At 36.1% G+C, this 24,591-nt stretch overlaps 2 protein-coding genes across 4 annotated transcripts in view; both read left to right on the forward strand.

The window, feature by feature from the left end:
* SWEETIE (HEAT repeat-containing protein) overlaps positions 1-11,114 on the forward strand; it is a 54,559-nt gene extending 43,445 nt beyond the window's left edge. The window contains exons 33-48 of the mRNA XM_059596837.2: positions 1,391-1,535; positions 1,642-1,710; positions 2,581-2,637; positions 2,826-2,912; positions 3,000-3,128; positions 3,272-3,475; positions 3,597-4,055; positions 5,315-5,380; positions 5,908-6,005; positions 6,132-6,228; positions 6,419-6,563; positions 7,439-7,749; positions 7,841-7,975; positions 8,115-8,279; positions 8,372-8,497; positions 10,033-11,114. Coding sequence (XP_059452820.2) covers positions 1,391-1,535; positions 1,642-1,710; positions 2,581-2,637; positions 2,826-2,912; positions 3,000-3,128; positions 3,272-3,475; positions 3,597-4,055; positions 5,315-5,380; positions 5,908-6,005; positions 6,132-6,228; positions 6,419-6,563; positions 7,439-7,749; positions 7,841-7,975; positions 8,115-8,279; positions 8,372-8,497; positions 10,033-10,815 — 3,076 coding nt within the window. The 3' untranslated portion in view covers positions 10,816-11,114. The remainder of the gene's footprint in view (positions 1-1,390; positions 1,536-1,641; positions 1,711-2,580; positions 2,638-2,825; positions 2,913-2,999; positions 3,129-3,271; positions 3,476-3,596; positions 4,056-5,314; positions 5,381-5,907; positions 6,006-6,131; positions 6,229-6,418; positions 6,564-7,438; positions 7,750-7,840; positions 7,976-8,114; positions 8,280-8,371; positions 8,498-10,032) is intronic.
* Positions 11,115-12,862: 1,748 nt separating this feature from the next.
* LOC132180794 (Flavodoxin family protein) lies at positions 12,863-24,220 on the forward strand. 3 transcript variants are annotated; one of them, XM_088516232.1, is made up of 13 exons: positions 12,863-12,917; positions 12,999-13,177; positions 14,624-14,701; positions 14,819-14,923; positions 16,113-16,204; positions 16,604-16,788; positions 17,623-17,720; positions 18,874-18,948; positions 19,095-19,205; positions 20,732-20,863; positions 21,810-21,929; positions 23,054-23,270; positions 23,367-24,220. In XM_088516232.1, the coding sequence occupies exons 2-13, from the start codon at positions 13,040-13,042 to the stop codon at positions 23,894-23,896; spliced, it is 1,881 nt and encodes a 626-aa protein (XP_088372358.1). In that variant the 5' UTR covers positions 12,863-12,917; positions 12,999-13,039; the 3' UTR covers positions 23,897-24,220. The 3 variants fall into 3 exon arrangements, with proteins under 3 accessions (XP_088372358.1, XP_059449731.2, XP_059449732.2); XM_059593748.2 differs by lacking the exon at positions 12,863-12,917 and having other exon boundaries at positions 13,087-13,177; positions 14,673-14,701; XM_059593749.2 differs by lacking the exon at positions 12,863-12,917 and having other exon boundaries at positions 13,087-13,177; positions 14,673-14,701; positions 14,819-14,852.
* The last annotated feature ends 371 nt before the right edge of the window (positions 24,221-24,591 follow it).

A 24,591-nucleotide genomic window follows, 5' to 3' on the forward strand; every position in this document is an offset into this window, starting at 1 on the left:
TCTTTATTCTTGAAATTACATTTCAATTCCTCTTACACGTCACACTCAAAGGCATCTTTGCATGCACATTCTACCTTATTTACAGTGCACTTGGTTTCTCTTAGAATGAAATGAAATGAATACATCTAGGTCAGGATTTGGAAGTTTCATTCATTTTCTATTTATTTTGTCATAGAAACCAATATCTATATTGGAAGATAATTCTGGAGCTTGAGTGAACATTAGGTCTGCCCTGGTCTCTATGCCACATAATCCAATTTCTTTGTTCCGTGGAAGTTGATTTTTACCCTTTAATTTATGGTAGTCTCATATATTCGGTTTTCTTGTATATACCTTCACTCCTAGAAACTAAATAAAATATTGGATTATAGATTAGCTGTTTCTGTGTAAATTGCAGTCATAGTAGTGCCAATATTTCTTAGTTTTGGATTATAGTTGATTCTCTTTTACTCCTCAAGGAATGTTTGTACAGTTCTTTGGTTGATAGTATGTCCTCAATTGTCCATGAAAGTTTAGGATGGTTTGAAGTTGATGCTTATACGGGACAGTTCACTTCCTTCTTTTTTTTTTTTTTTTTTTTTGTGAGAAATAATTCTTAGAGTAAAGTCCACTTAACTCCCTCGAACTACCACCCCAATGACAATCTACCCCTCAAACTATCAATTGCAACAATTTACCCCATAAACTACCAAAACAATGACAATGTACCCCAAATTTTAACAAAATGACAAAATTACCTTTGCTAAAATAAAAACAAAAATACTAAAATTTATTCTTTTTTCAAAATTTTAAGGGTATTTTTGTCTTATTGAAAATTCTATAGGGGTAATTTCGTCATTTTGCTAGCATTGGGGGGAGGGGGGGTACATTGTCATAATTGATAGTTTAGGGGGTAGATTGTTATTGGGGTGGTAGTTTGAGGGAGTTAAGTGAACTTTATCCTAATTCTTGGAAGCATAAATGGCCACAACCCAAATATACTGCCCATTACTGGGCAGGTAAAAATTTATGAATGAAGGGGCCAAATGAATAGTAAGTATATATTGAAGATAATTGCATCACGTACTTCTTTAAGAAATTTATGGTTATAAAACTCATTAGTCAAAGTTAAATAGTATGAATTTAAAATTTAAATAAAAATCAAAATTTCAGCATAAAACCTATATTCTATGGATGCCTTAAAGCAATTACAGTATGGATGTCTTAAAGATATACAATGTCTTAATGCGCATGTGATACCCTCCTTGAAGGGTTAAACCCCTCCCACCTTTCAAAGCATTAATTGTGACCTTAATTTCAACTCATGTATTGGCATGTGTGTATATAAATGTGTGTGTAGATATCTATATACCTTAAGGTTATCTAATTTTAGTTATTTGTTGGTACATAGGTGTTTGAGTCATCTACCCAGAGCTGTAGGAAAGGACCCAGCTCATTTTGACCTCTCTTTGGCAAGGAAAGAAGCTTCGAATAGACAGGTTTCTAGTGGCTGGCTAGTACTCCATGTACAAGAGTTAATATCACTTGCTTATCAGGTGCTTAATATGAACTCACACCATATTATTATGTTAGTTTGAAAAAGTCTCTGGCCTAGAAATTCATGTTAAGGTTGACATTTTTCATTATATTTTTTTGTCTCAGATAAGCACAATACAGTTTGAAAGCATGCGGCCAATTGGTGTGGGACTTCTGTGTACAATTATGGATAAGGTAAATGTGTGAAAATAGGGGATAAAGAATACTAGTTCTGCAATTTATCTTCTTCTTGGTTAACTCCATCGACTGGAGCAAATTTTTATCGTCTGTCGGTATTCTACAATTTGTCTAATTCAACATTTTTTAACTAGAGATTATATTTTGACATTGTGCTGCTACGGTGATGAGAAGTGACAACTCCTGTTAACTTGAGACATCATTAAAGAACTTCAGGATTTTGAAAATATAGACTTTAATCTCTATGCCACATGGAAGTGTCAGAGATGTGGGTTCTAGCAGTTACTGAAAAACAAACTATTCAGCAAACCTAATATGAATTACTTTAGAAAATCAAACTTAATAGTCACTCAATATTGTGGTTTTGATGCTAATCATCTGCTGCATATGTTTCTAGGGTCTTTCTGTCATTAAATGAATTTCGCCTAAGAAAGCCTATGAGGTGAAATTTTTTGGAGGCAACATAGATTGATTATTATTAACTTGACGTTTCAATGTTTCATGAGATTTTCCTTGGTTCTTTTTTCCCCCTCTAGCTAACTACTTTATGTATATCTGGGGACGCCTTACACTTTTTAATGATAACTTGATTGCTTATAAAAAAATAAAAATAAAAAATAAAAAAAAGTTTCATGAGATAAAAACAGCAAGTTAAGGACTAATATAATTCCAGGAAACTAGGTGGTACGAGTACTGAAATACTTTGCTATTTCTAGTGTGTTATAATTGCTAGGCAATTGGGTGTAAGGAAACATCTGGCTTTATCTAGGAGCGTAATTTCCATTTTGTTCTCTATTTTAGCTTTTTGCTGTAAATTTTGTATCTATCAAACATTAAATTGTTTGTCTTTGTGATTTTTGTATACAGTTTGAAATGATACCTGATCCTGAGCTTCCAGGACACCTTTTACTGGAACAGTATCAGGTATGTTGACAGGATTTTTTTTTTTTTTTTTTTACTTCTTGCATATTATTCCAATGCTCAACCACCTTAAATTATCAGACATGTTACTCATGGTTTCTTGGAGAGATTTTGGAGAGAATATTGTGTTATGTATTTAGTTGTATAATTTCTGAGCTTCATGATCTCATATTTATTGATGTTTTATGTAGGCCCAACTAGTATCTGCAGTTCGCACTGCCTTGGACACATCTGCTGGCCCTTTTCTATTGGAGGCTGGCTTGCAACTGGCTACCAAGGTTAAGAGTAAAGACTGTTTTTTGTTTTATTATTTTCCAATTGAATGAAAGTATATGAGATGCAATGACACATAAAAAAAAATCCAGATACTGACGAGCGGAATAATTAGTGGTGATCAAGTTGCAGTTAAACGCATATTTTCATTGATTTCACGCCCATTGAATGATTTTGAAGAACTTTATTATCCTTCATTTGCTGAATGGGTTTCATGCAAGGTAAATTAGTACCATTTTCTTCAGATTTGTTTATGTTGACCAAAGTCTCTGTATTTTTTTTTCTTTCTTTTTCCGATTTATATTATCTGAATACGGCTGTTCATTAAGATGAGTCTTGTTCTATTATCTTAATTGTAAACTAGATCAAGATAAGACTTTTCGCTGCTCATGCTTCTCTCAAGTGTTATACATATGCATTCTTGAGGAGACACCATAGTGGGATTCCAGATGAATATCTAGCATTGTTACCTTTGTTTGCAAAGAGTTCAAGTATACTGGGAAAGTACTGGATCCGGATTTTGAAGGATTACAGTTATATTTGCCTTTGTTTGCATCTGAAGAAGAATGTAAGCTTCCTCTTTCCTTTATCATAACATCTTTCACTTCAGAGAGACTAAAGTTTCATATAGATTAAACCTCTCTAATGTCTTTATGGCATACTTATTCAAGTTGCACTGCTTCTTACAGTGGAATCAGTTCCTTGATGGAATCCAATCACCTCTGGTTTCTTCAAAGTTGCAGCCTTGTTTGGAAGAATCCTGGCCAGTAATTTTACAAGCGCTTGCACTGGATGCAGTTCCTTCAAGTCTTGATGTGAATGAACATTCCAAAGCCCCTGTGGAGAATCTAGCACAAAGCTTAGTATCTGGATATAGCATGGTTGAATTGGAGTCGATAGAATTTCGGTTTCTATGGGGCTTTGCTCTACTTGTTCTTTTTCAGGGACAATATCTAACTCTTGGTGAATCTAAATTGTCATTGACTTGTGCTAAAGCAAAACATGGCGAAGACTCACCAATTGAAGAACTGGATTCTCCAGGCCTGAACTTGTATGAGATTGTGCTACCGGTTTTCCAGTGTCTCTCTGCTAAAAGATTTTTTAGCATGGGATTTCTTACTATGGATATTAGCAGAGAATTGTTACAGGTGCTGATCTTTCTCTGTTTGTTTTGTTCTTATAACTTGTGTAAAGAAGGGTGTGTTTTGCGCATCTAATGTGAACTGAATTGCCACGTGTAGCCTCATTGGAATTAATGTCTGAACTCATCATCTTGAATTAGGTCATTCTGAAATGACAATAATTGATGCAGTTGGTGGTAGTTGAAATGGTGGCACTTCATGAAATCGTAAACAGATCCCATGCCATTAATGTCTGTGGTAGCTGAAGTTTTCTTCAGCGGGCCCAATTTTTATGATAGATTTATTAGATCAAATGTTTTTTAACATATTATCGATAATATGTTCTTGAGACAACTAAACAATTACCTTTTTCTTTTAAATTTCTTTCTTTTAATGCATGCTTCTATTCAACATTCAAATCATTCTTTTAATCAATTCCTTAAGTGAGTTTATGAGTTTCTAAACTCATAGGAAAGAGTTTATGAAGGCATACACTTGGTTGCAACTGTACTATGATTTGAAAACATACTTTTGTATAATCCCAATTTCATATATTCTAAAATATGATGACATATTTTAAAACTGATTTATTCTGATCTTGATGTATTGATAAAACCTGAACTTCTCAAATTGGTTAACCGGTCTCTTTGACTCTCGTTGCAGTTAAAATCTTATAAATTAAGAAAAAGAGCCACTGCTCTAGGTCTCCACCCTCTCACATCAAGTTTTATCTGAAATTTTGATTCTATTTTTGAATTTTCTGCTTGTGCAAAGCATGTCGAAAACATGCCAACCGTGCTAAGCCTCTTCATGTTTTAATGTTGGGGTCATATTCATTGAGCTATGAATCCATGAGAAGTCAATAGGGATGAAATGTGTTTCCATTGAATTATACTGTAGATTTTTTCCTCAATACATAAGGGCGATATGGAACAGCAACAAGAAATTAGTCCCCTTTGGGTTTTCCACTGGCTACTTTGCGACCCTATATGTGTATCCCTTGGTTTAATCTCAATACTGGTGTAAGGTAGATACAAATATGTCATTCTGAATAATTAATTTATGTCTTTTGACTTCTGGCACTCATTTCTTTGTCTTTTGAAAGTGCAAATTCACCTGCTTTTTCCTCTCACTTCATGTTGCCTTTATTCAAACCATGTTTTACTTCAAATCCGACCCGGATGAATGGCTGCTTATGTGGGTGATGCTAGAATGATTTATCTCTTCGATGTTTAAATTAAGGGGTATATTCATAAGGGTGCTTAAGAAGCTTTTAATGGATGCAGGTTTTCTTATATTCCACAGACATGGATAATTCGTTTAACAGTCTTGCAATATCTGTTCTGTCACAGGTAAACATTAGCAGTTCTTTTGAGATACTATTTTGAAGTTAAGAAAAATAAGCAGCATTGATGTTGCAATATTACCAAAGCTTAGGCAAATAATGCACATCGTGGCTACATGACCAATTGGTTCAGAGTGTTTTCTCAAAAATCGCCATTTTTAGCTTTCAGAAATGATGATTTGGCCAGTAGCTAGTCCCACTGTAGCACCTTCCAGTTTCATTGTGTAAATCCAGTGCTCCATTACAATATTTTATTAAAATCTATATCCACTTTCCAGACTTAGTTCTTTTTATCAATTCTTATATGGGGATTTACGGAGAAGTTTGCTGCTGCTATGTAAGAGTTATGAAGCCTGTATGGATTCAATCTGATTAGTGCCCTAGAGTAATTTGCATCTCTATTATGAACTGGTATATAATTTTTTTTCTCTCATAACTGAGATTCACCTTTTCTCTTTGAGTTATTTGCATATATATGCCAGCTTGAATTTCAGGCAGAGATGCTGAATAGTTTGCTTCAAATTCTTACAACAGATTGTGCAAAACTGCCCTGAAGGTTTTCTTGAAACAGAAAATTTTGCTTATTTGGCAATGGAACTTTGTTTAGCTTATCTCTTTAAAATGTTTCGAAGGTAACCAACATACCATGAAGATCTGGTTTCGTTTTAGTTTTGAAAAAAAAAAAAAAAAAAAAAAAAACTGAAATTTATTCTTAGAAATATCCTTGGCTAACTAGTTCCAACGCTTTTGAGATTCAGTACCGATGCAACTTCACCAGATCAGCCAAACTGGGAAGGATTGATATCAACATTATTTTTTACTGCAAAGACACTATTGAAGCGTATCGAAACTAAGGTGGGTTTAGTGTGTCCACTATCAGGTACTTTTTATGCTTCTTTGATCATGGTGTCTTTGCTCCATCGAGTTTTTCTTTGAGGCATGGCAGATTCATGCTTTTCTAACATCTAGATATGCCTTGTCAGTCATTGTCGTAGATTGTCTCAACTTCTGAGTTCCTTCTTCTCATTTAGTTGCATTTCTTCAGTTGCAGAAGCAGCTGGAATCAGTGGTATTGGCGTTTCTTTTAATTGGTTACAAGTGCATTAGACAAGCCTCTACTGAATTATGCTTCTCAATAGTTGATGATTTTGTCAAATGCAGTAATTTTACATTGGAGAAACTTATCGGTGGTAAGTTTTGTGAAGTTGCAACTGATTTGGCAATACACCGTTTTCTTTGCTTTTTTAATTTTTTTTCCTAAGCTGGTTTTCTTTGCTTATTACCTATATATTCATTTTATCCTTGCCTGTCCAACTTTCATTAATTATTGCATAATTGTCAGATGATTTTAAGTCGCTATAATAATTATTCGAGTCTAAAAATGTTTTTTCTTTCCCCCCTGAGGTGCAGTAGGGGCTTTGCGTTTTTAGGGCTGTTATTGGGCTTCTATAGGTCTTAGTCCTGATTTTTTTCGGGCTTTAGGGTGTTTTTGTTTGGGTCTTTTGGGTCTCTTGTGGGGGCTCCTTGTGAGCTTAGGGTTTATTCTTGGGCGATTCTTGGCACTCGCTTTTTTCCTTGTGTAATTGTGTTGTGCCCTTTCGGGTTTTTTGATATATACATTTTTACTTATAAAAATAAAAATAAAAATAAAAAATAATAAAAAAAAAATCTGAATAAGATCGTATATTGGAATTATTTTACTCGATCGCAATTCAGGTCTATTAGTTATTATCTTTCTCAAGTATAGCTGAATTACTTATATTGCTTTAGCTTGTCTCATCAGAAATTATTTAACAGTTTAAAATTGTTGACTTTTATATATTGAATTTGGGATTTTATTTTTTGGATTCCAAATGGCCAGAAACAGCCGTCATGTTTCAGTAGGTATGGAGCATGCCACCAATCATTTTTTTGCTAGGATCCAACATGCCAATCAAACATGTGTAGATGCAACCAAAAGTTAGATTTGCACTTATACATGTTACAGTGCATCAGACTATTCTGATTGTTTGTTCTGGTGTGATTTACTAGTGGTTATCTGTAGCTGATAGAAATTGTGCTGCAGAAAATCCTGAACTTGGTGATGATGGTATTCTCCATCTGAGAGCAGTTCTTGGAACTTGTCTGAATATGGTTGCTAATTTGACTAAGGATTGCATTGATGGTATCCATCTACTGGAGAATAAAAGATCAACATTACGCAAACTACTGCAAATGAAACTTGTTTTCTGTGTTGAACAAACTATAACATTTGCCAAGCTGGTTCATGAAATTCAATGTCTTGGAAAGAGCAAAGGCAGTGATCCTATCTATTTTACTCTGTTCAAGTATTGCACTGAATGTATCCGAACATTACTTGCTGATTCAAACATACAGGTAAATAGATCACAATCCGTGAAACATCTAGGTGTTGTCATATGTATTACATAGATCAGAACGACGACTAATGGAAATTTCTTCTGCACAGGTTCAAGCAATTGGGTTACAAGTGCTAAAAAATATGGTACAGAAAGGCATGAACATCGAAGATAATACTTTTATAATATTTTTGGTTGGCGAGCATATTAGAGATATTTTCTCAATCACCCAAAAGATGTTGAAGGTCTTTTCTTTCTTTTTTTTCTTTTCTTTTCTTTTTTATGTTTCAATTTTCTCTCTGAATTAGAGATTGTAACCCTTTCTCTTGTTCAACTTCAGTGTTTTATCATTCTAATGGATTTGTTGTTTTCTATCAATGACAGAAACCTCTAACCAAAGAATCAGTAACTGTTGTCGGTGAGTGCTTGAGAATCTTAGTGCTTTTGCAGACAGTGTCCAAAGGCAGCGAATCTCAGAGAGGTTTTATGAATCTGCTTTTTGAAGCCATTGCCATGGTTCTCTTGGCATCAGAAGATGAATTGTCTCAGGTGATATATTTATATGTATAAGGGGTCTCAAAAATTGAAATTTTACACTTCTTTCATCATAACGTTTTTCTAATTATGTATAATAATCACAGGAAGGCAGGGACATAAGCAGCATCGCTGTAAAGCTTGTTTCTCATCTAGCTCAAATCCCTGCCTCAGCAGTTCATTTCAAGGATGTCTTGTTGTCAATGCCTCCGATGCACAGGCAGCAACTCCAGGTGCTCTTCATGCTATATCGTGTGTGTATATATATGGATTTTCTGATCCGAGGACCCAACCCAAATGTTGAACTGATTGAAATTGGAATCATATATATATATATTTATAAAATCCAGAAATATATAACTCATAACAAAATTTCAGGGTTTGACCTGATTTCAAATTGAAATCTGAGTTTCTAATTTCATCAATTGAAACCCTATAGTTCATATATGTTTCAATTTTAGCCCCTTTGTTAGTCTCTGTAATTGAGACAACACATCCAATGGATCAAATAATATATTTTCTCCTGTGCTCTGTCCCACCTCCCTTGCCTTTCGTCTCTGTTACCTCAATAGCAATCTCACATAACCCTTACAAAACACATCCAAAACACATCCTAATGACCAAATCTCAATAGAAAACCATGATATTCATCATACCCACCTCCAAGTCCCAATCATTTGCCCAAATTCCCCCACAAAACAAACTAAAAGTCCACCCCACATTTTCATTCTGATAATTCGCGGAAAGATTTGCAAACCAAATTTAATCCACAGCCCAAATTCCAAAAAACAACCGCTTAAGGTTAAAAAAATATATAAATATGGACAGATGATGGGGCTTGGTAAAATTGCCAATCCAAGTTGCTAATCCTCATCCAATGGCCAACGTCCCTCCTCTTCCCATCACAACAATGGACCATCCTGATTTGGGCATACGAACTCTGGCCCACTTGGATAGTTGATGGGGAGGCAGTTGTCATGGGGAAGGTGTTGTACAAGTCAGCAGTGATGAGCTTGGGAGAAGAGGAGTTGAGGGTGGAGATAAGCCAATAGGGTATAGAATGCAGCGTTATAAGTTGCCATGGTGATACTGGTGGGTGTGTTTAATAGCGGGGGTGAAGAAATTGCTGGGTTTTGGTGGTGGACGTGGGTTGGTGATTCCCATGGTGGTGATGGTGGCAGTAGTGTGAAATTACATCTGGTGGAAGAGATGACGTGTGAATGATTGGGAGAGGAGAGGCATCGAGGTGGGAGGTGGGGTGTTGGGGAGAGATCAATAGTGTGGCATAGGGGGTTCTGGTGCTGGCAGAGGATTTTATTTATTGATTGATTTCTATTTTTCTTATGTGTTTTTGGTTGATTAGGCATCAAACATGTATCCCTCGTGCAACTCATCTTGGACATCCATTAGTCTTAATTAGTGGAGACTAGCTGGGGGACTACTTTAACATTCACGAAATTATATGGTTTCAATTGATGAAATTTGAAAACGAGTGTCCAATTTGAAATTAGGGTGAAATCCCTTATTCTCTTTCTATTTGGGTTTCCCAATTTTTTTTGGAATATGTATCTATTCATGTATGTATGCCATAATTAACTTCACTAGCAAAAAGCATTATTAAAAACAAACTGCCTAGAATATTGTGATAGAGATGTAGTTTAAGAGTCATCAATGTTATCTTCTGGAGCTGTTAACTTGTAAATAATAGACTCGATTGCCCAATGCGTACTAAGGATCTTGCTATTTGACTGCCCATCTCTGCTTTCAGGGGGTTATCCGTGCTTCTGTAACACAAGATCATAATGCAACACAAATGAAACCTTTGGCGCCATTATTAGAGATAAAATTACCAGTGCCAGCTGATGGAAGTGGAGAGAAACATTTCCCACAATCGGCTACCACGATACACTCAGATAAGAATATCAGTGAAGAGGATGAAGATGATTCGGATGAAGATGATTGGGATGCGTTCCAGTCTTTTCCTGCATCTACAAATGCAGCTGTAAATGAGTCAAAAGTAGAGAGTGTTGCAAAAGAACCTGGCCTTGTTGAGAACCCTTCTTCGCTGGAAATTAATGCCAGGAGTGATGACTTTCAAGAAATCTCTACTTCTCAAGCTCCCAATAATGTGGAGATCAACAATGCAGATCATCAAGAGGCTGGTGAAGATGTCATATCTGATACCCCTGGCAGTCAGATGTCTCCGCAAAGTGATGCACCAAGCAACAGAAGGGGGATGCATGAAGTCCTTGATTTCCAAGCCACCAATAATGTCATCAAGCCATATGATGATCCACATCAGGAAAAGGAGGAGGAAGTGGTCCAAAGCCAAGAGCTTGAAGAAGCAGCAGTTTCGAGCGAAGAGAATGAACAAATATCATCTGACCTTCAACCTGCTGAAGTTGCAGAACGATTAGTCAAACTGAATGTTGTGGAGGATCACGAGGTGAGAAAGGAGAACCCAGACAACAAAATTGATCAGTTAATGTCGGAATCTTCTCTTCCTCTTGAAGAATTTACTGATAAAACTCATGGAGAAGGAAATCAATAGACACCACACAAAGCTGACGAAGATGCTCAAAAGAAAATGATTGCTGAATATAGAAGCAGTGACCACCAGCAAAAAAAGGTTGACAATTGGGGAATACCGAAAAGTGAAGAAGATAGTGCTAAACCATGATCATTCAGTGAGAGTGATAGTATTGTATGGAATGATTAAATTGTTCGATTGTGCATGGGTTTTTTTATTTCTCCAAGCACGGGGCAACTAATTTTGTGAGTCAAGCCTAAATAGAAGATTATCCATTTAATTCTGCCGTTATACTAATTTCACTACTCCATTTGCCTGCTTGTATATGCTTGACATTTCAAATGGTGCGGGGCGGCATGTGGGGTGCATGCACGAAGAAGGGAGGTAGGGGGCGACATGGGCGAAGGAGGGGTGTGTGGGCAAAGGTGACTAGAGGACCATAGATTTGGCTTACAAAACAAAGAAAAAAAAAAGGGTAAAAAGGAAAGCAAAGCTCAGCTCAGCTCATTCCTCCTCCCATAGTACTCACGAGGGAGGTGGGGAAGTCTCTCATTTGGGAGTTGAAGAACTCTCACGTAATGGAGAGGAGAGAGTTTTTCCCTCTAGAAGGGCTTTAGCTTTACTTTAATGAATTTAAAGTTGTTATATTTCTAATTTTTAAATGTGTGGATATTTGAATTACATCCATTGTATATTTGTATGCTCAAAAAATTTTGAGATGGGCGGCAAATGATATACCCGGCCATCGAAGGGTCTATAAAGCAGGTTTACCCTAGCCTAGAGTCCTTCGGGCCTGGCGACAGCTAAACGACCCATTGTCGAAGAGCCCTTGAGTCCCTCCTATCAAGTCTTAGCTGGCCTATCAAAGACATTAGGGCTAGCAGGCTGAAGAGAAGCATGTTGGCCTAGCCCAAGGACCTACCTTGTTCTAGGACCAGGATGCACCTAGTATATATTGAGAGTTGATATTAAAAAATATATATATATTGAGAGTTGATTTGACGGGGAAAATCATTCATTTAGTGATCAGTCGTATTTTCCATACACATTTGACATTTATAACTTATCTAAAGGAGTCCTCATTTTCTATGAAGCGCATTTTGTCATTTAAAATCCCAGTATATTTTGGATGCTTGAAGGCCCCGCTGATGGAAAAAATTATTCATTAATTTACCTATAGATTACACAAATAACCTTTATAGATGGCTTTTTTTTTTCTTTCTTAAAACATGCAGGCTTGAGAGTTGAGATGACTTTTATTTTTTATTTTTTTATTAAGGCTCTTTTTTTTGGACCTAAAATGTTTGTTTGGATTTTTTTTTTCTTCTTCTTATTTTTCAATGTTTGGTAAGACCAAAAATCATGGCCAAACTAAAAAATATTTTCGATTAACTAAAAAAATCTTCTTTAATTTTCGTAAAATGGTTTTTTTTTCTTTTTTTTCTAAAATCATAAACCATTTTCATGTTTAAGCTTTTCCTTCTTACACACATTCTTTCTTGCAGTTCATTCTCTGTTACTATAGGAGTTTGCCGGAATTTGCGGTGTGACCGGCTGACTGCGATCAGATCTCACCAGAATTCATCATCAATCGCCATCAATGGTTGTCGAAATCCACCAAGGTGTTTGTCGAAAGTTGCCCACCGTTTTCTGCGGTCACTGATTTTCTGTATAAGCCAAATGCAAAAATTTATTTTAGGAAAATCATCTTTTATGAATAAATAATTTCTTTGAAAATATTTTATAATAAAAAGAAAAATATTAGGGTACTAACTATTTTACTAACAGAGGCTTACTAAACTTATATGTAGCTCATTAATTGGTACTCGTTATATTTCTCTTGATTAATTGTTTTATTTTATTTTTTGTTTCTAATGAATGAAATACGCATATGTTTAATAAACCTAAATTTGTACAATAAACATTTTACACGGAAAGAAACAGTGTTAAAGGCGGAATCGGGCCTATGAGAAAGAACAAAACCTTGGGACCCAACCCGAGAATCCCTGCTTCAAGTCCAGCCCAGCCCGACCCATAATGATGGAAACCATCAAACCACTCTCTCTCTCTCTCTCTCTCTCTCCCCCTCGCGCTCGCTCTGGTTCTGGAAATCCAGAGCAAAGGTAGCAAACTCTATGATTGGCCAATTAAACCCTATAACTATTCTTTCTGATTATTAATTTATAAATTCTAATTTTTTCTAGAAAGGAGTTGCCGTATACGGTTTGAGGTGCGTCTTAGAGGCATGGAAGACAGAGCTAAGCTCCTGATACTATACGCAACTCAAACCGGTAACGCGCAGGACGCGGCGGAGCGTGTTGCTCGAGAAGCCGAGCGCCGAGGTTGCCCCGTGAACCCTCTTTCTATGGATGAATACGACGCCGTAAGTCTCCCACGTTGGGTTTCTTGAGTGTTTAGGATGAAAAAGAACAGAACATGTTGTTTCTGCTTTTGTTATTCTTCCCCCAAGTTTTGGTTTTAATTGATTGATTGAATTTAGTATTTTTCATTGAAAAAAAAACGTTTGTAACCTGTTATCTGAAACAATTCAAAAGCGTTACACATAAATGGGTAGCTAGATTCTTATTTTCAGTTTCATTGTGATCTCAAATACTAAAAAGTGGCGCTGATCATGTGGCATTGGGGTGTGGGTGTTGGTAGAAGAATCATCCCGCATACTGAGTTCGAGTCTCAGAGATTGGACCTTCTCGGTGAGCAATCTAAGTTGGAGAGTAAATTGCTATGGGGTGGATAATAGAAACAGCTGTGCTGGAAGGAAAGTTCATTTGACACTAAATAAATATAACTTACCTCACTGCAGATTATGGGGCTGTCATGCACATCATCCAAGTAGCATGGTGGCATTTTAGTGTGTCGATTTGTCAAACAGTGGAAATGTATGAGAAGCAATGTGCATTCGGGTTGCAAGCATGTTTCACAGATTCCACTCCTAAGTATATCGCTCCGCTGCTTGGCCCGCTTGGGGTTACATAAGTCCATTATTTTTTGTTTCTCCTTCTTGATAGGGGATGTAGTTGTAGAGAATCTGCTATTTACAAACTGAGTGGTTAAACTTCCATTGGCAAACAGCAACGAAGTAAGAATTACATGGAAAGAATACACAATTATCAAGGGGAATGAATGTTAATAAAATTCTTATTAAGCTGAAGACCCTCTCTAGCTCTGGGATTTGGCTATTGTGTTATCTAATCACTGTACTCCAAATAGGCTAATGTCTAAATCCTGAGGGCTCAACCCTATGGATCTCACCTTGATAGAGAAGCATTATTGTATGTTACATATGGTTCACTTTGTTAGTAAAGGAGGAGACTAATATTCGATCTTTGTTTTCATGTGCCATTAAATTATTGTCACAACCCTAGCTCTCCTTCTCTGTTGGCAAGATGCAGTTAGAGCTGAGATTGTAGCCTTTTAGTCGGCCTTAGTGAGAGGAAGGGGATGGAGATGAAATGTGTTGTAATTGAGGCTGAAACGATGGTCAATAGGGGAAGGAGTATTGAGTAAGGATCAGCAGCATTTGCACCTTGTGCATGTTGGTTTTGACATTTTGGGTGGAGTTTCAAAGGAGTCTTCTTATTTTTATTTATTTTCCCCTAGTGGAGAATCATTTCTATGTTTCCTGAATTCTCAGTATTGACTGTTATAAGAGATATGCATAATTTTCTGCTCTAAGTACTGAAACCCTGTGCCTTCTGTTGCTAAAACCATCACGACAATCACTATGATGCCTGAAAGCATTGCTTATCAGCATGTTACTTTTTTTTTTGATAAGTAAACTTATCAGCATGTTACTTGTTTATTGCCTCAGCGTTCCTTACCTCATGAAGACACTGTCATTTTTGTTGTTTCTACCACAGGCCAGGGAGATGCGCCAGACTCCATGAAGGTTGTATGGAATTGCTATGAACATTACATTTTTGTTTTGGGAGAGGCTCAGATGTCTATATTTGGGCCAACCCCTTGCCTTCTCTATTTTCTCTAATCTGCCCTCATATGTATGCAGGCCTTTTGGAGGTTTCTTCTGCAGAGAAATTTAAGTAAGCATTGGCTAGAAGGTGTTCGCTATGCTTTATTTGGCTTGGGAGATTCTGGTTACCAGAAATATAATGTAATTATTTCTAGAGTTCAAAATTGTTATTTAAAAACTAGATAAATGTTGACATCCATGGGTTTGCTATGCCGTTTATGTCATTAATCACTTTCCCATAAAAAGTAGGAAGTTTGTTAACCTCCTCTATTCTGCAGTATTTTTATAGAACTATATATGTCTAGTATTAATGTAACGATCCAAGGAAAAAATGCTAGCCATATTTGCGCTATCACCTATCACTCCAAAAGAACTAGTCAATTTAGAGTTTCTATGGAATCACTTATAAAGCACAATTTCACCTAATAAGTAAGCAATGTGTGACTTAGCACCCCATGAGTATCTTTATAAACTACATACTCAATGTGAGCTACTCATCTTCCCAATGTGGAACCATTGTGTTACAAGCTCCCCCTTAAACCCCTGACGTCCTCGTCAGGTCCACGTCATGCAGTTCTAACAATACTACAAGGCATTATTAGATGGCTTTGATATCATTTGTAACAACCTAGAAAAAAACACTAATCAGATATGCGCTATCACATCAAAACGACTAATCAATTTGGAGCTTATCTATAATTACTTATTAAGCCCAATTTCACCTAGTAAGTAAGCAATGTGGGGCTTAGTACCCATGAGTATCTTTATAAACCACACATTCTATGTAAGTTACTCATCTTCTAAATATGGGACTGGGGTGTCACAATTAACCTCTTCCTCTTTTGTTTTGCATTTCCATCACTCAAATTTAAAGCTCATATATTGATGTTGGGGCCGACTATCACATGGAAGAGTATGCTTTTTCCATCCAAAACCTCATAGCATAAAAGAAAAAAAAATGAAATTTCATATCTAAGCATGCCTCACAAGGGGATCATTATAAGGTTCTTTATGTTCCTATACCATCTTGTTAGAAAGATATATTTTTGATCTATGGTTTTGTAGCACAAGGGTTTATTCACATAACAGCAATATATGTTTTACAGGTCATACCAAAACTACATGCCTTTTTTATTATTCTTTGTTAAATTATCTTAATCTCTTGTTTAGCTGTCTGTCAAGTGGATTTTGTATCTATTGCTAAAATGTTTGTGTTTGTTCCAAAAATCATGTCCCTGTTGCATGCTTAAAAATTCTATTTAAATCATAAGTTGGTAACTTTTATGCTTGATGAAATAAAGTTTGTTTTTGTCAATTTTGATGGCTGCAGTTTGTTGCGAAGAAGCTTGACAAAAGACTTTCAGATCTTGGGGCAATGGCTATTATTGAAAAGGGTTTGGGAGATGACCAGCACCCATCAGGGTATGATTATGCTGGAACATGTTAATGAATATAATTTTGCTTAAACTGACAAAATGATTTATGACTCTCTTCATTGAATTTTCTGTATTCGTGTTCCTTTTTGGTTAATTCAGATGTAACAGAATCAATTGATTTACTTATCAAAAAAAAAAAAAAACAGAATCAATTGATTTAGACCAGCTAGCACCTGCTAATGCAGCATAACACATCTTGTATTTGATTAATTGAACTGGAACCTGATGCATGCTCCTGAATATGAACTGTTAAAATACATACGTACATTAAGTTTGCTAAAGATAGTCCTGTGTATCTGGGGTGCTTTACGCTTTTAATAATATTTCAATTATTTATAAAAAAATAAAATAAAAAAGTTTGCTCAAGATAGATTTTTGTTCAAAGGTATGAGGCTGCACTGGATCCATGGATGTCATCTTTGTGGAGTATGTTAAATCAAATCAATCATAAATTCTTCCCACAAGGTCCAGATTTTGTGATTCCAGATATGAAATTGATTGATCAACCAAAAGTTCAGATCACATATCATTGCAATGACGAGGTGGATCCTCAATTTCTTCCAAACTCAGGTAACTTGGTTGGTAGAGTTCTTTTCATAGTGAATGCACAATAATAACTAAGAAAGATCTTGTATACTAAGTTTGCGCCTCTCTACACTTTTCAATGAAATAAATTACGTATAAAAAAAAAAAAAAAAAAATCAATACTTTCCCTTCCTATACAATTTTTGTTTAGTTACCCTTTAGTGCTGTTCCATAATAGCTTCACGGAGAATAAATATCCCAACTGCTTATTTTACAGAAATCAGTTTTTGATGTGCCAGTCCAAAAGAAAGGATGAATAAGGATCAATTTGGTAGAGATATAGGGAGAAACATGATAGATGTTTACTTTTTGTTTGTTCATTGGTTTATTTTGTGCTGCTAACAAAGGCCTAAAATAGTAAAATCAAGCAAGAAAGTTATTATGCTGTGAATGACATATTTTTATCATCGTTAGTGCTAAATTGAGTAATTTTATTCGATGGCCCTACAACATTTATATTTAATTTTTATCTATATATATTTTGTTGTTCATGGTTTGCATAGTACAAGATGATGCTTTATACCAAAAATTGGTTAGTCCACCGATTCTTTTCTTTATTTTTATTTTTTTCCCTGTAGTGAGTGCAAACATTAGCCGAAATCTAAGCCTGTAAGTTTTACCCTCTGTGGCACAATTTTTACCTAAGAACTATAATTTGCAGATAATTTGTTAGGTGTTTCTCCTATATATTTCCTGTGTATCTGAGCAGCGCTTTTCGCACTTAATGATATTTCGATTATTTATAAAAAAAATTATTTTGCATATAATTGGATTTTTAACTGACATAAGTATAACAGATTTTCATTTTGGTTGTCTCAGATTTGAAATGGATTGAGATGCAAATTGAGAGGGCTCGCTCAATGTCTCCTGGAAAATTTAACCTGGACAAGAATAGGCCTCATTGCTTTCTCAAAATGGTATTGGTACCATGCTTTATTAGCACTTCAGAAAAAATAAATTGGCGTATTCGATTGATTCACAATTTCACTAACTGTTTACTGAATCAGTAAATATATATAGTGCAATGCATTATGCGTTGTGTTACTGTTTCTTTATGGTATTTTAAGTTTCAAATTTTCAATTCCTTACTTAAAATGGGAGAAGATGATGAAAGAAATCGCCCTCTATAATGTGCATTGCAAATGCCCTTTGGTATTGCTTACACTGCAAGTCAGTTCTGTTTGATGTATGAACTAGCCTGAAAATGCAATGGTTCTACGTTTGAATTGAAAGTCGATTTAGTTAAAATGCAGCCGGGGTAAAGGCAGGGTTACATTGAGGGTTTAGGGTTTGTTGTGGGGGTCTTCGCTTTTCTCTTTTTTGGGGTTTCTCTTTTTGTTTTTTTGGGGGTTTTTTTTTTTTTGTTGGCATTCTCTTGTGTACTTCCTATGTACTAGGATTGTGCCCCTCTACGCTTTTTGATATGCATAACATTACTTATCAAAAAAAGATTTAGTTAAATTGAAAGTAAACCATTTTAATTTGTTCCTGTATGGAAGGATCTAGAGAGAAGAAAAAAGTGTGGGAGAAAAAGGAAAATGCACAAAAGAAGATAGTCTCATTTTGTTTATGTATGATGAATATTTCAAAGTTTATTATAGTTTATCTTTTCAATGTTTGAACCTAGGTTAGGGGATTTCTTGTACTCCACATAGCGACTCCCTGAGCTGCTTACAGGAAGAAATAAGAGAAGAAAAAAAAAAGGAAATGGATGATTTCCACATAATTGTCCATATAAGATCATTCTATTTGTAAGCTAGTCATCTGCAAAGATATCTATATGCCCTTTAGATTTGGATCCTTTCCAATTTCGAGATACGGTTAATCTTTGCATCTTGCATTAACAATGATAATCTAGAGGTCTTGTTAGTCTCAATTGTCTTTGATTACTGCTGGTTTGAAATTTATGTTGTGGATGATTTGTGCTTTTTCAGAACTGGATTTAACTCTGGATTGCTTGTATATTTTCTTTGGACTTGTATGCTCTCTCTCCCTCCCCACCCCCCCCCCCCCCCCCACCCAGTATAAAGTTCTCTTGAATTCCTTAATTCCTTGGAATTGCTCATGTAGATAAAAAATCAGCCACTGACTAGAGCAGGATGTGAAAAGGATGTGCGCCACTTTGAGTTTGAATTTGTTTCATCTGTAAGTTGTTTACTGTATGTTCTTATCTGCGGACCAGTACTTGTCCCTTTTACGTTTGCACACAAAGCCCCTCATCACTTTGTGTACATAAATTATTACTCGATGTTAATAAAAATTCATCATTTTTCTTTTCTTTGAATCTTCAGGCTATTGAATATGAAGTTGGTGACATTCTTGAGGTTCTCCCCAGTCAGAATCCTGCTGCCATAGATGCTTTCATAGAGCGATGTAATTTGGACCCTGATGCATTCATTACTGTAAGCAGTTCTCTTGTTTATTGGCTGAACCTGTGTGATTCCTCATTTGCATGGTCCATGCACACAAGTTGATTTTGAGGCATAACTAATAACGTATTTGCGTAAGTATATACTAATAAATACACAGTCTTGACCCCTAGTATTTGTGGTTACAAGCATGGGTCTTGTTTTCATAAGTCGTCCATTCTTTAGTTAATGTTATGGAGTTTGAAGGTTCTTAATACTATCAATTAATATGCATATTTTTCACCCATCAACTCCATTATGAATCCTTGAATTTGCACTTACCTCTTCTGATTGATGCTTTTATGTGCTTTCTTTGTTCATTGTTTAATTTAACTTTTCGAATCTTTGGACTCATCTATCTTCATGTCATCAGCTTGACCAAAGTTTCCTTATTGCTTAAAAACAGTTGCTCTATAGGTTGCTCTATTCACAAGTTTTCATTGCTTAGTGTACATTTTCGTTTAGTATTTATCTATAAAGCTGCATATATTTTTTAATTGGCAATTTCATTTTCATAAATTAAGTGTAAAGGGCCGCAACCCTAGTACATAGGGAGTATACCACTCAGTGTTGTTGTGTGGAGGATTGTGCCTTCTTTTTTGTTAGTTATTTATTATTTTTCTTATCAATAAGAAAGTCAGCCTCCACACCTGAAAAAATAAACTGGTGTTGTACGTTTAGTGTTTGTTTCTTTGAAAACAAAACATTTCCAAAAAATGTACCAAAGAAGTTTCCTTAGTGGACCCCTAGAAAATGCCTTTTCAAATATGGATCCCACCAAAAATACTTCTCAACTTTATATCACATCAAAAACTTTTTCAAATAATTCCTACAGAATGCCTAGGAGTAAGCCAAACTTGGGAATCTCATATTCCTGGGAATCCTATCAGATTCCTAATCATCCCCCAACTTGAGAATCCAGATTCCTAGGCATCACATTCTGGAAATATGGATGCCGAGGAGAATGTTAGATTCCACAAATCAAATGCCTCTTTAGACCTAATGCACTACAGTTGTGCTGTTGGGCAACAATGGGAACACCAGGCTGAGATGGTTTGTGTGTGTGTATATTTGGTTTAGTGGTTGTAAAAAGATGAATTGTCCATATGTAATAAATTCAAATTACTGAACCATTATGACTTGAACAAGATAGTGGAAGTCGATGTCACTCTAAGGACATCAGCAAGCCTGAAAGGACGTACACAGACGGAGTTGATGCAGTTATTCATCAAAAAAGAGTTGACACAGTAGTACTCGATGAAACTTTATAGGTGTAACTTTTGTCTAAAGCAGATTGACAAAACGGGATCCTTGGACCATCCCTAAATTTTGGGCCAAGGCAATATGATTAAACATAGGAGACGTCTTGCTTGCTACAATGCCTTTTGCCTTTTGATTAATTGATGCATCATATGCATACATACTTCTTTAGTGTGTTTTATTTCTTTCGATCATATTATATCCATTTAGTTTGTGTCCTATATTGCAACCTTTTGATGCTGAAAATTTCTTGATCACAGGTTCATACTAGAGAGATAGATAATCACCTTCTTCATACTTGTACAACTGTCAAGGTCCCAATCAAGTTGAAAGCTTTCGTGGCATTGACAATGGATGTTGCATCAGCTTCCCCTCGACGCTATTTTTTTGAGGCAAGAACCCTGTATGTTTTAACACTTTTGGTCTTTTTTTGCCTTTTTAATTGGAAAGTTTGTTGAAACATTGCCACTGCCAGCTTATACTATATGTCATGTTTGGTTTCCTTCTTCATCCTATTGGGTATGCATATTGATCGTACTGCTCATCTATAAATGAGTTTTTATATGTATTACTTGATTCAGACTCCTAAAAAAGGAATTCAGAATTAGAACAAAAATTTTAAGTTGGTCTTGTGACTTATAAAATTGAACATCTTGCATGTAAATTTATAGAACAAAAGTTTCGTTTAACCTACAATTTTGTTGATTTTCTTTACTAGAAAGCTTGGTGTTCTCAAAAAAAGAAAAAGAAAGAAAAGAAAAGAAAGAAGAGGAAAACAAAACAAAAAAACAGAATATATATATATATATATGATTCACATGAAACACCTGATTGGACAGTTATGGCAGTTGGCTCGATTGTGCGTAGTGTGGTGTCTTTGGCGAGAGAGGAATGCTGGAACTTTGAAGATGTAGAGCCTTCAGTGACAGAGTTGTGGAAGTTTGTGATCTACACATTATATACCTGGATATCTGCCCATCACAGTCTGCTTGTCTCTAGTTTTGCAGATTTTTTGAGTTTTGTTCTTTTTCATTAGATTATGGATTCTCTTTATATGCTTCATGTATACTAGGGTTACGCCTCTTTGTACTTTATTAATGATAATGAAATTGCTTATAAAAAAACATCCTATTGGATTGGAATTTTAATAATGGTACAAATTTGGACTTATGACTAATAATTCCTTAAAACCTTTCCCTTTTTTGGAGGAAAGAAATCAAGCAAGTCATGTTTCATCCAAAAGATGGCTTATCCATGCTACAAAAATTCTACTGGTTGTTCTTGGAGATGCTTGTGCTTTTCTGTTAATCTTCCATACTGATAAAATCAATTTGGCAGGTCATGAGTTATTTTGCAACAGCTCCACATGAAAAGGAAAGACTTCAATATTTTGCTTCAGCTGAAGGAAGAGATGATCTATACCAATACAATCAGAAGGAACGAAGAACTATTCTTGAGGTGTTGTCAAGTGAATATGATTGATGCATTGCATGGTTCAATCCATTGTTAACATTTTTCTGTGTCACGCCATGGAATTTTTTTTGCTATTAATTATTGATTGAATCTGTTGAACAATGTATGAGATGTGAATAACATGTCGAAGATGTGGTATTTTTTGTCGAAAGCTTCGAAAATTTTATATCTTTTATAAGTGAGGGATTTTCGCCATTCTGTGGGGCTTTCGTGCAAGGGTTTTGAAGAGAGCTTTTGGCCTCATTTACAAGCCTTGAAGAAAGCCACTCTAATCAGGTGTCGGCCACTTGCTTGAATTTGGAAAATGTAGTAGAGAATTAAGAAGGTTATTTTGTTCCATTAACTATGATGCGAACAGCAGCAGAAGCGCTAGCCGTGGTAGAGTCAAGGGAAGGCTTCAGGTGATTATTTATGAAGCCCAAGTTGTTATCATGGAATGTGAGAGGGTGAATGAGGGAGACAAACACTTGAGAGTCAGAAATTTTCTTAGACAATGGAAGGTGAATATTATTTGTTTGCAGGAATCTAAGTTGGAGCTCATTTCCAGCATTGTTATGAGTAGTTTGTGGGGGTGTCAACATGTGGATTGGTGCTACTCAGCTTCTAGAAAGGCCTCTGGCGGTATCTTGCTTAAGATCGAAGTGTGTGTGGGGGATTTTTCTGTTGCTTGATTGTTTATAAACTTCGAAGATGGTTTCTCACACGGGGGGAGGGGTTATGGGTCTAATTCCAATTATGATAGCAGGTATTTATGGGAGGAATTGGCTGGCTTGCTTAGTTGGCTGAAATTTTGGAAAGCGAGGGATTTTTGGAAAGAATAAAGAGCATTACACATCAGCAGTCCCATGTAGATGCGATACAGCTGGTTTTTTTGCATACCATATTACTGTATTGTTTTGTTTCCTATAATGAAAGGAAAATGGTCACTTTAATTAGTTTTCTGTTTATCGTTTTATATGGGCTTTAAAGGAAGTCCTTTGAAACTTCTACTAGCTTGTTAAATCTAAACTGTCTATATACAATCTTCATAATTTTCTCTTTGTTTCTCTAACATGCTTCAGGCGAGATCAGTCTCTCTCTTTAATGAATTGATTTTCTTTGTAAAATAGGTATTAGAGGATTTTCCATCTGTTCAAATACCATTTGAATGGCTGGTGCAGTTGGTTCCTCCATTGAAAACCAGAGCTTTCTCCATATCTTCATCCCCTTCAGCTCACCCCAATCAAGTGCACTTAACTGTCAATGTAGTGTCGTGGACAACTCCTTTTAAAAGGAAGCGAAGTGGTCTCTGCTCAATGTGGCTAGCCCATCTTGATCCTGAACAAAGTATGGCATAAATGAGACTATCAAAGCATATTATTTATTAAGCAACCATGTATATTGCCTGTTAATATACTTAATCACTTATTCTGTCATGAACAGGCACTCATGTTCCAGCATGGTTTCAGAAAGGTACCCTTTATCCCCCACCACCATCGCTTCCACTCATTCTTATTGGACCCGGAACTGGTTGCGCACCTTTTCGCGGATTTGTGGAAGAAAGAGCAATACAAAGTGAATCTGGTGCAACTGCTCCAGTTATTTTCTTCTTTGGTTGCTGGAATGAGAATAATGACTTCCTATACAGAGACTTTTGGTTGTCGCATTCACAAAATGATGGGGTACTTTCGAAAGCTAAGGGTGGAGGTTTTTTTGTTGCTTTCTCAAGGGACCAGCCACAGAAGGTCTATGTGCAGCATAAGATGCGGGAAAATAGTCGGAGGATATGGAATTTACTGAGTGAGGGGGCTGCTATCTATGTTGCAGGTTCATCTACCAAAATGCCTTCCGACGTATTGTCTGCCTTTGAGGATATTGTATCCAAGGAAGGTGGGCTTCCAAAGGAATCTGCTGTGAGGTGGCTTAGGGCACTGGAAAAGGCTGGCAAGTACCGTGTTGAAGCTTGGTCTTGAGCCCGGCTTTATTCTTTATGTTATGGGAAAATAAAGTACCAGTTTTGCGGGGAATATTGTAGATTGAGTTTCTGTTTTTGTTTTATTGACATGTCCACACAAGGGAAGTGGGAAGGGGGATTCAAACTAGTGACCTCCGTTTCATGAGGCGTGGTCCATAGCTATCGCTTGGAGACAGATTGAGTTTCAATTTTAAATTTATACTAGAAGCAATTTAGCTTTGAGGTGATTGGATGCTTGAGAAAGCATCTCAGACAGTTGTAGAATATTGTACAATGACTTCAATTTTTTGCAAAAGTGCAGACTCATATTGCCATTGGTTAAGGCTTTGTATTGTCAATAAGAAAGAAAAAGAAAAAGAAAATGGAAGTGTATGAGTCCTACTGGCCTGGGTGCTATCTAATCATGTAACCTTGCTTGGTTTATGCGAAGATTTTAGAGGAAGTTTGTATTACGTTTTTGAATATGCCATTTGATTTCCACAAAAAGCAGAATGAGGATCCATGGCATGCAATTTCCTTTTTGATAGTTTAGATCATGCATCACGTATCTATAAGCAGGACAGGAGGACGTGGCCAAGAAGCAGCCAGCTGAATGCCCTCTTTCACTCCGCCTTTCTTTGCTGTATGAACAAGGTTAGTGAGGCTGTTTGCCATTGGCTTGAAAAAAGAAAGTGCCCGAAATTGTTGCAAGAT

Source organism: Corylus avellana, chromosome 5 (genome assembly GCF_965113065.1).
Source record: "Corylus avellana chromosome 5, dhCorAvel1.hap1.2, whole genome shotgun sequence".
Classification (NCBI taxonomy): domain Eukaryota; kingdom Viridiplantae; phylum Streptophyta; class Magnoliopsida; order Fagales; family Betulaceae; genus Corylus; species Corylus avellana.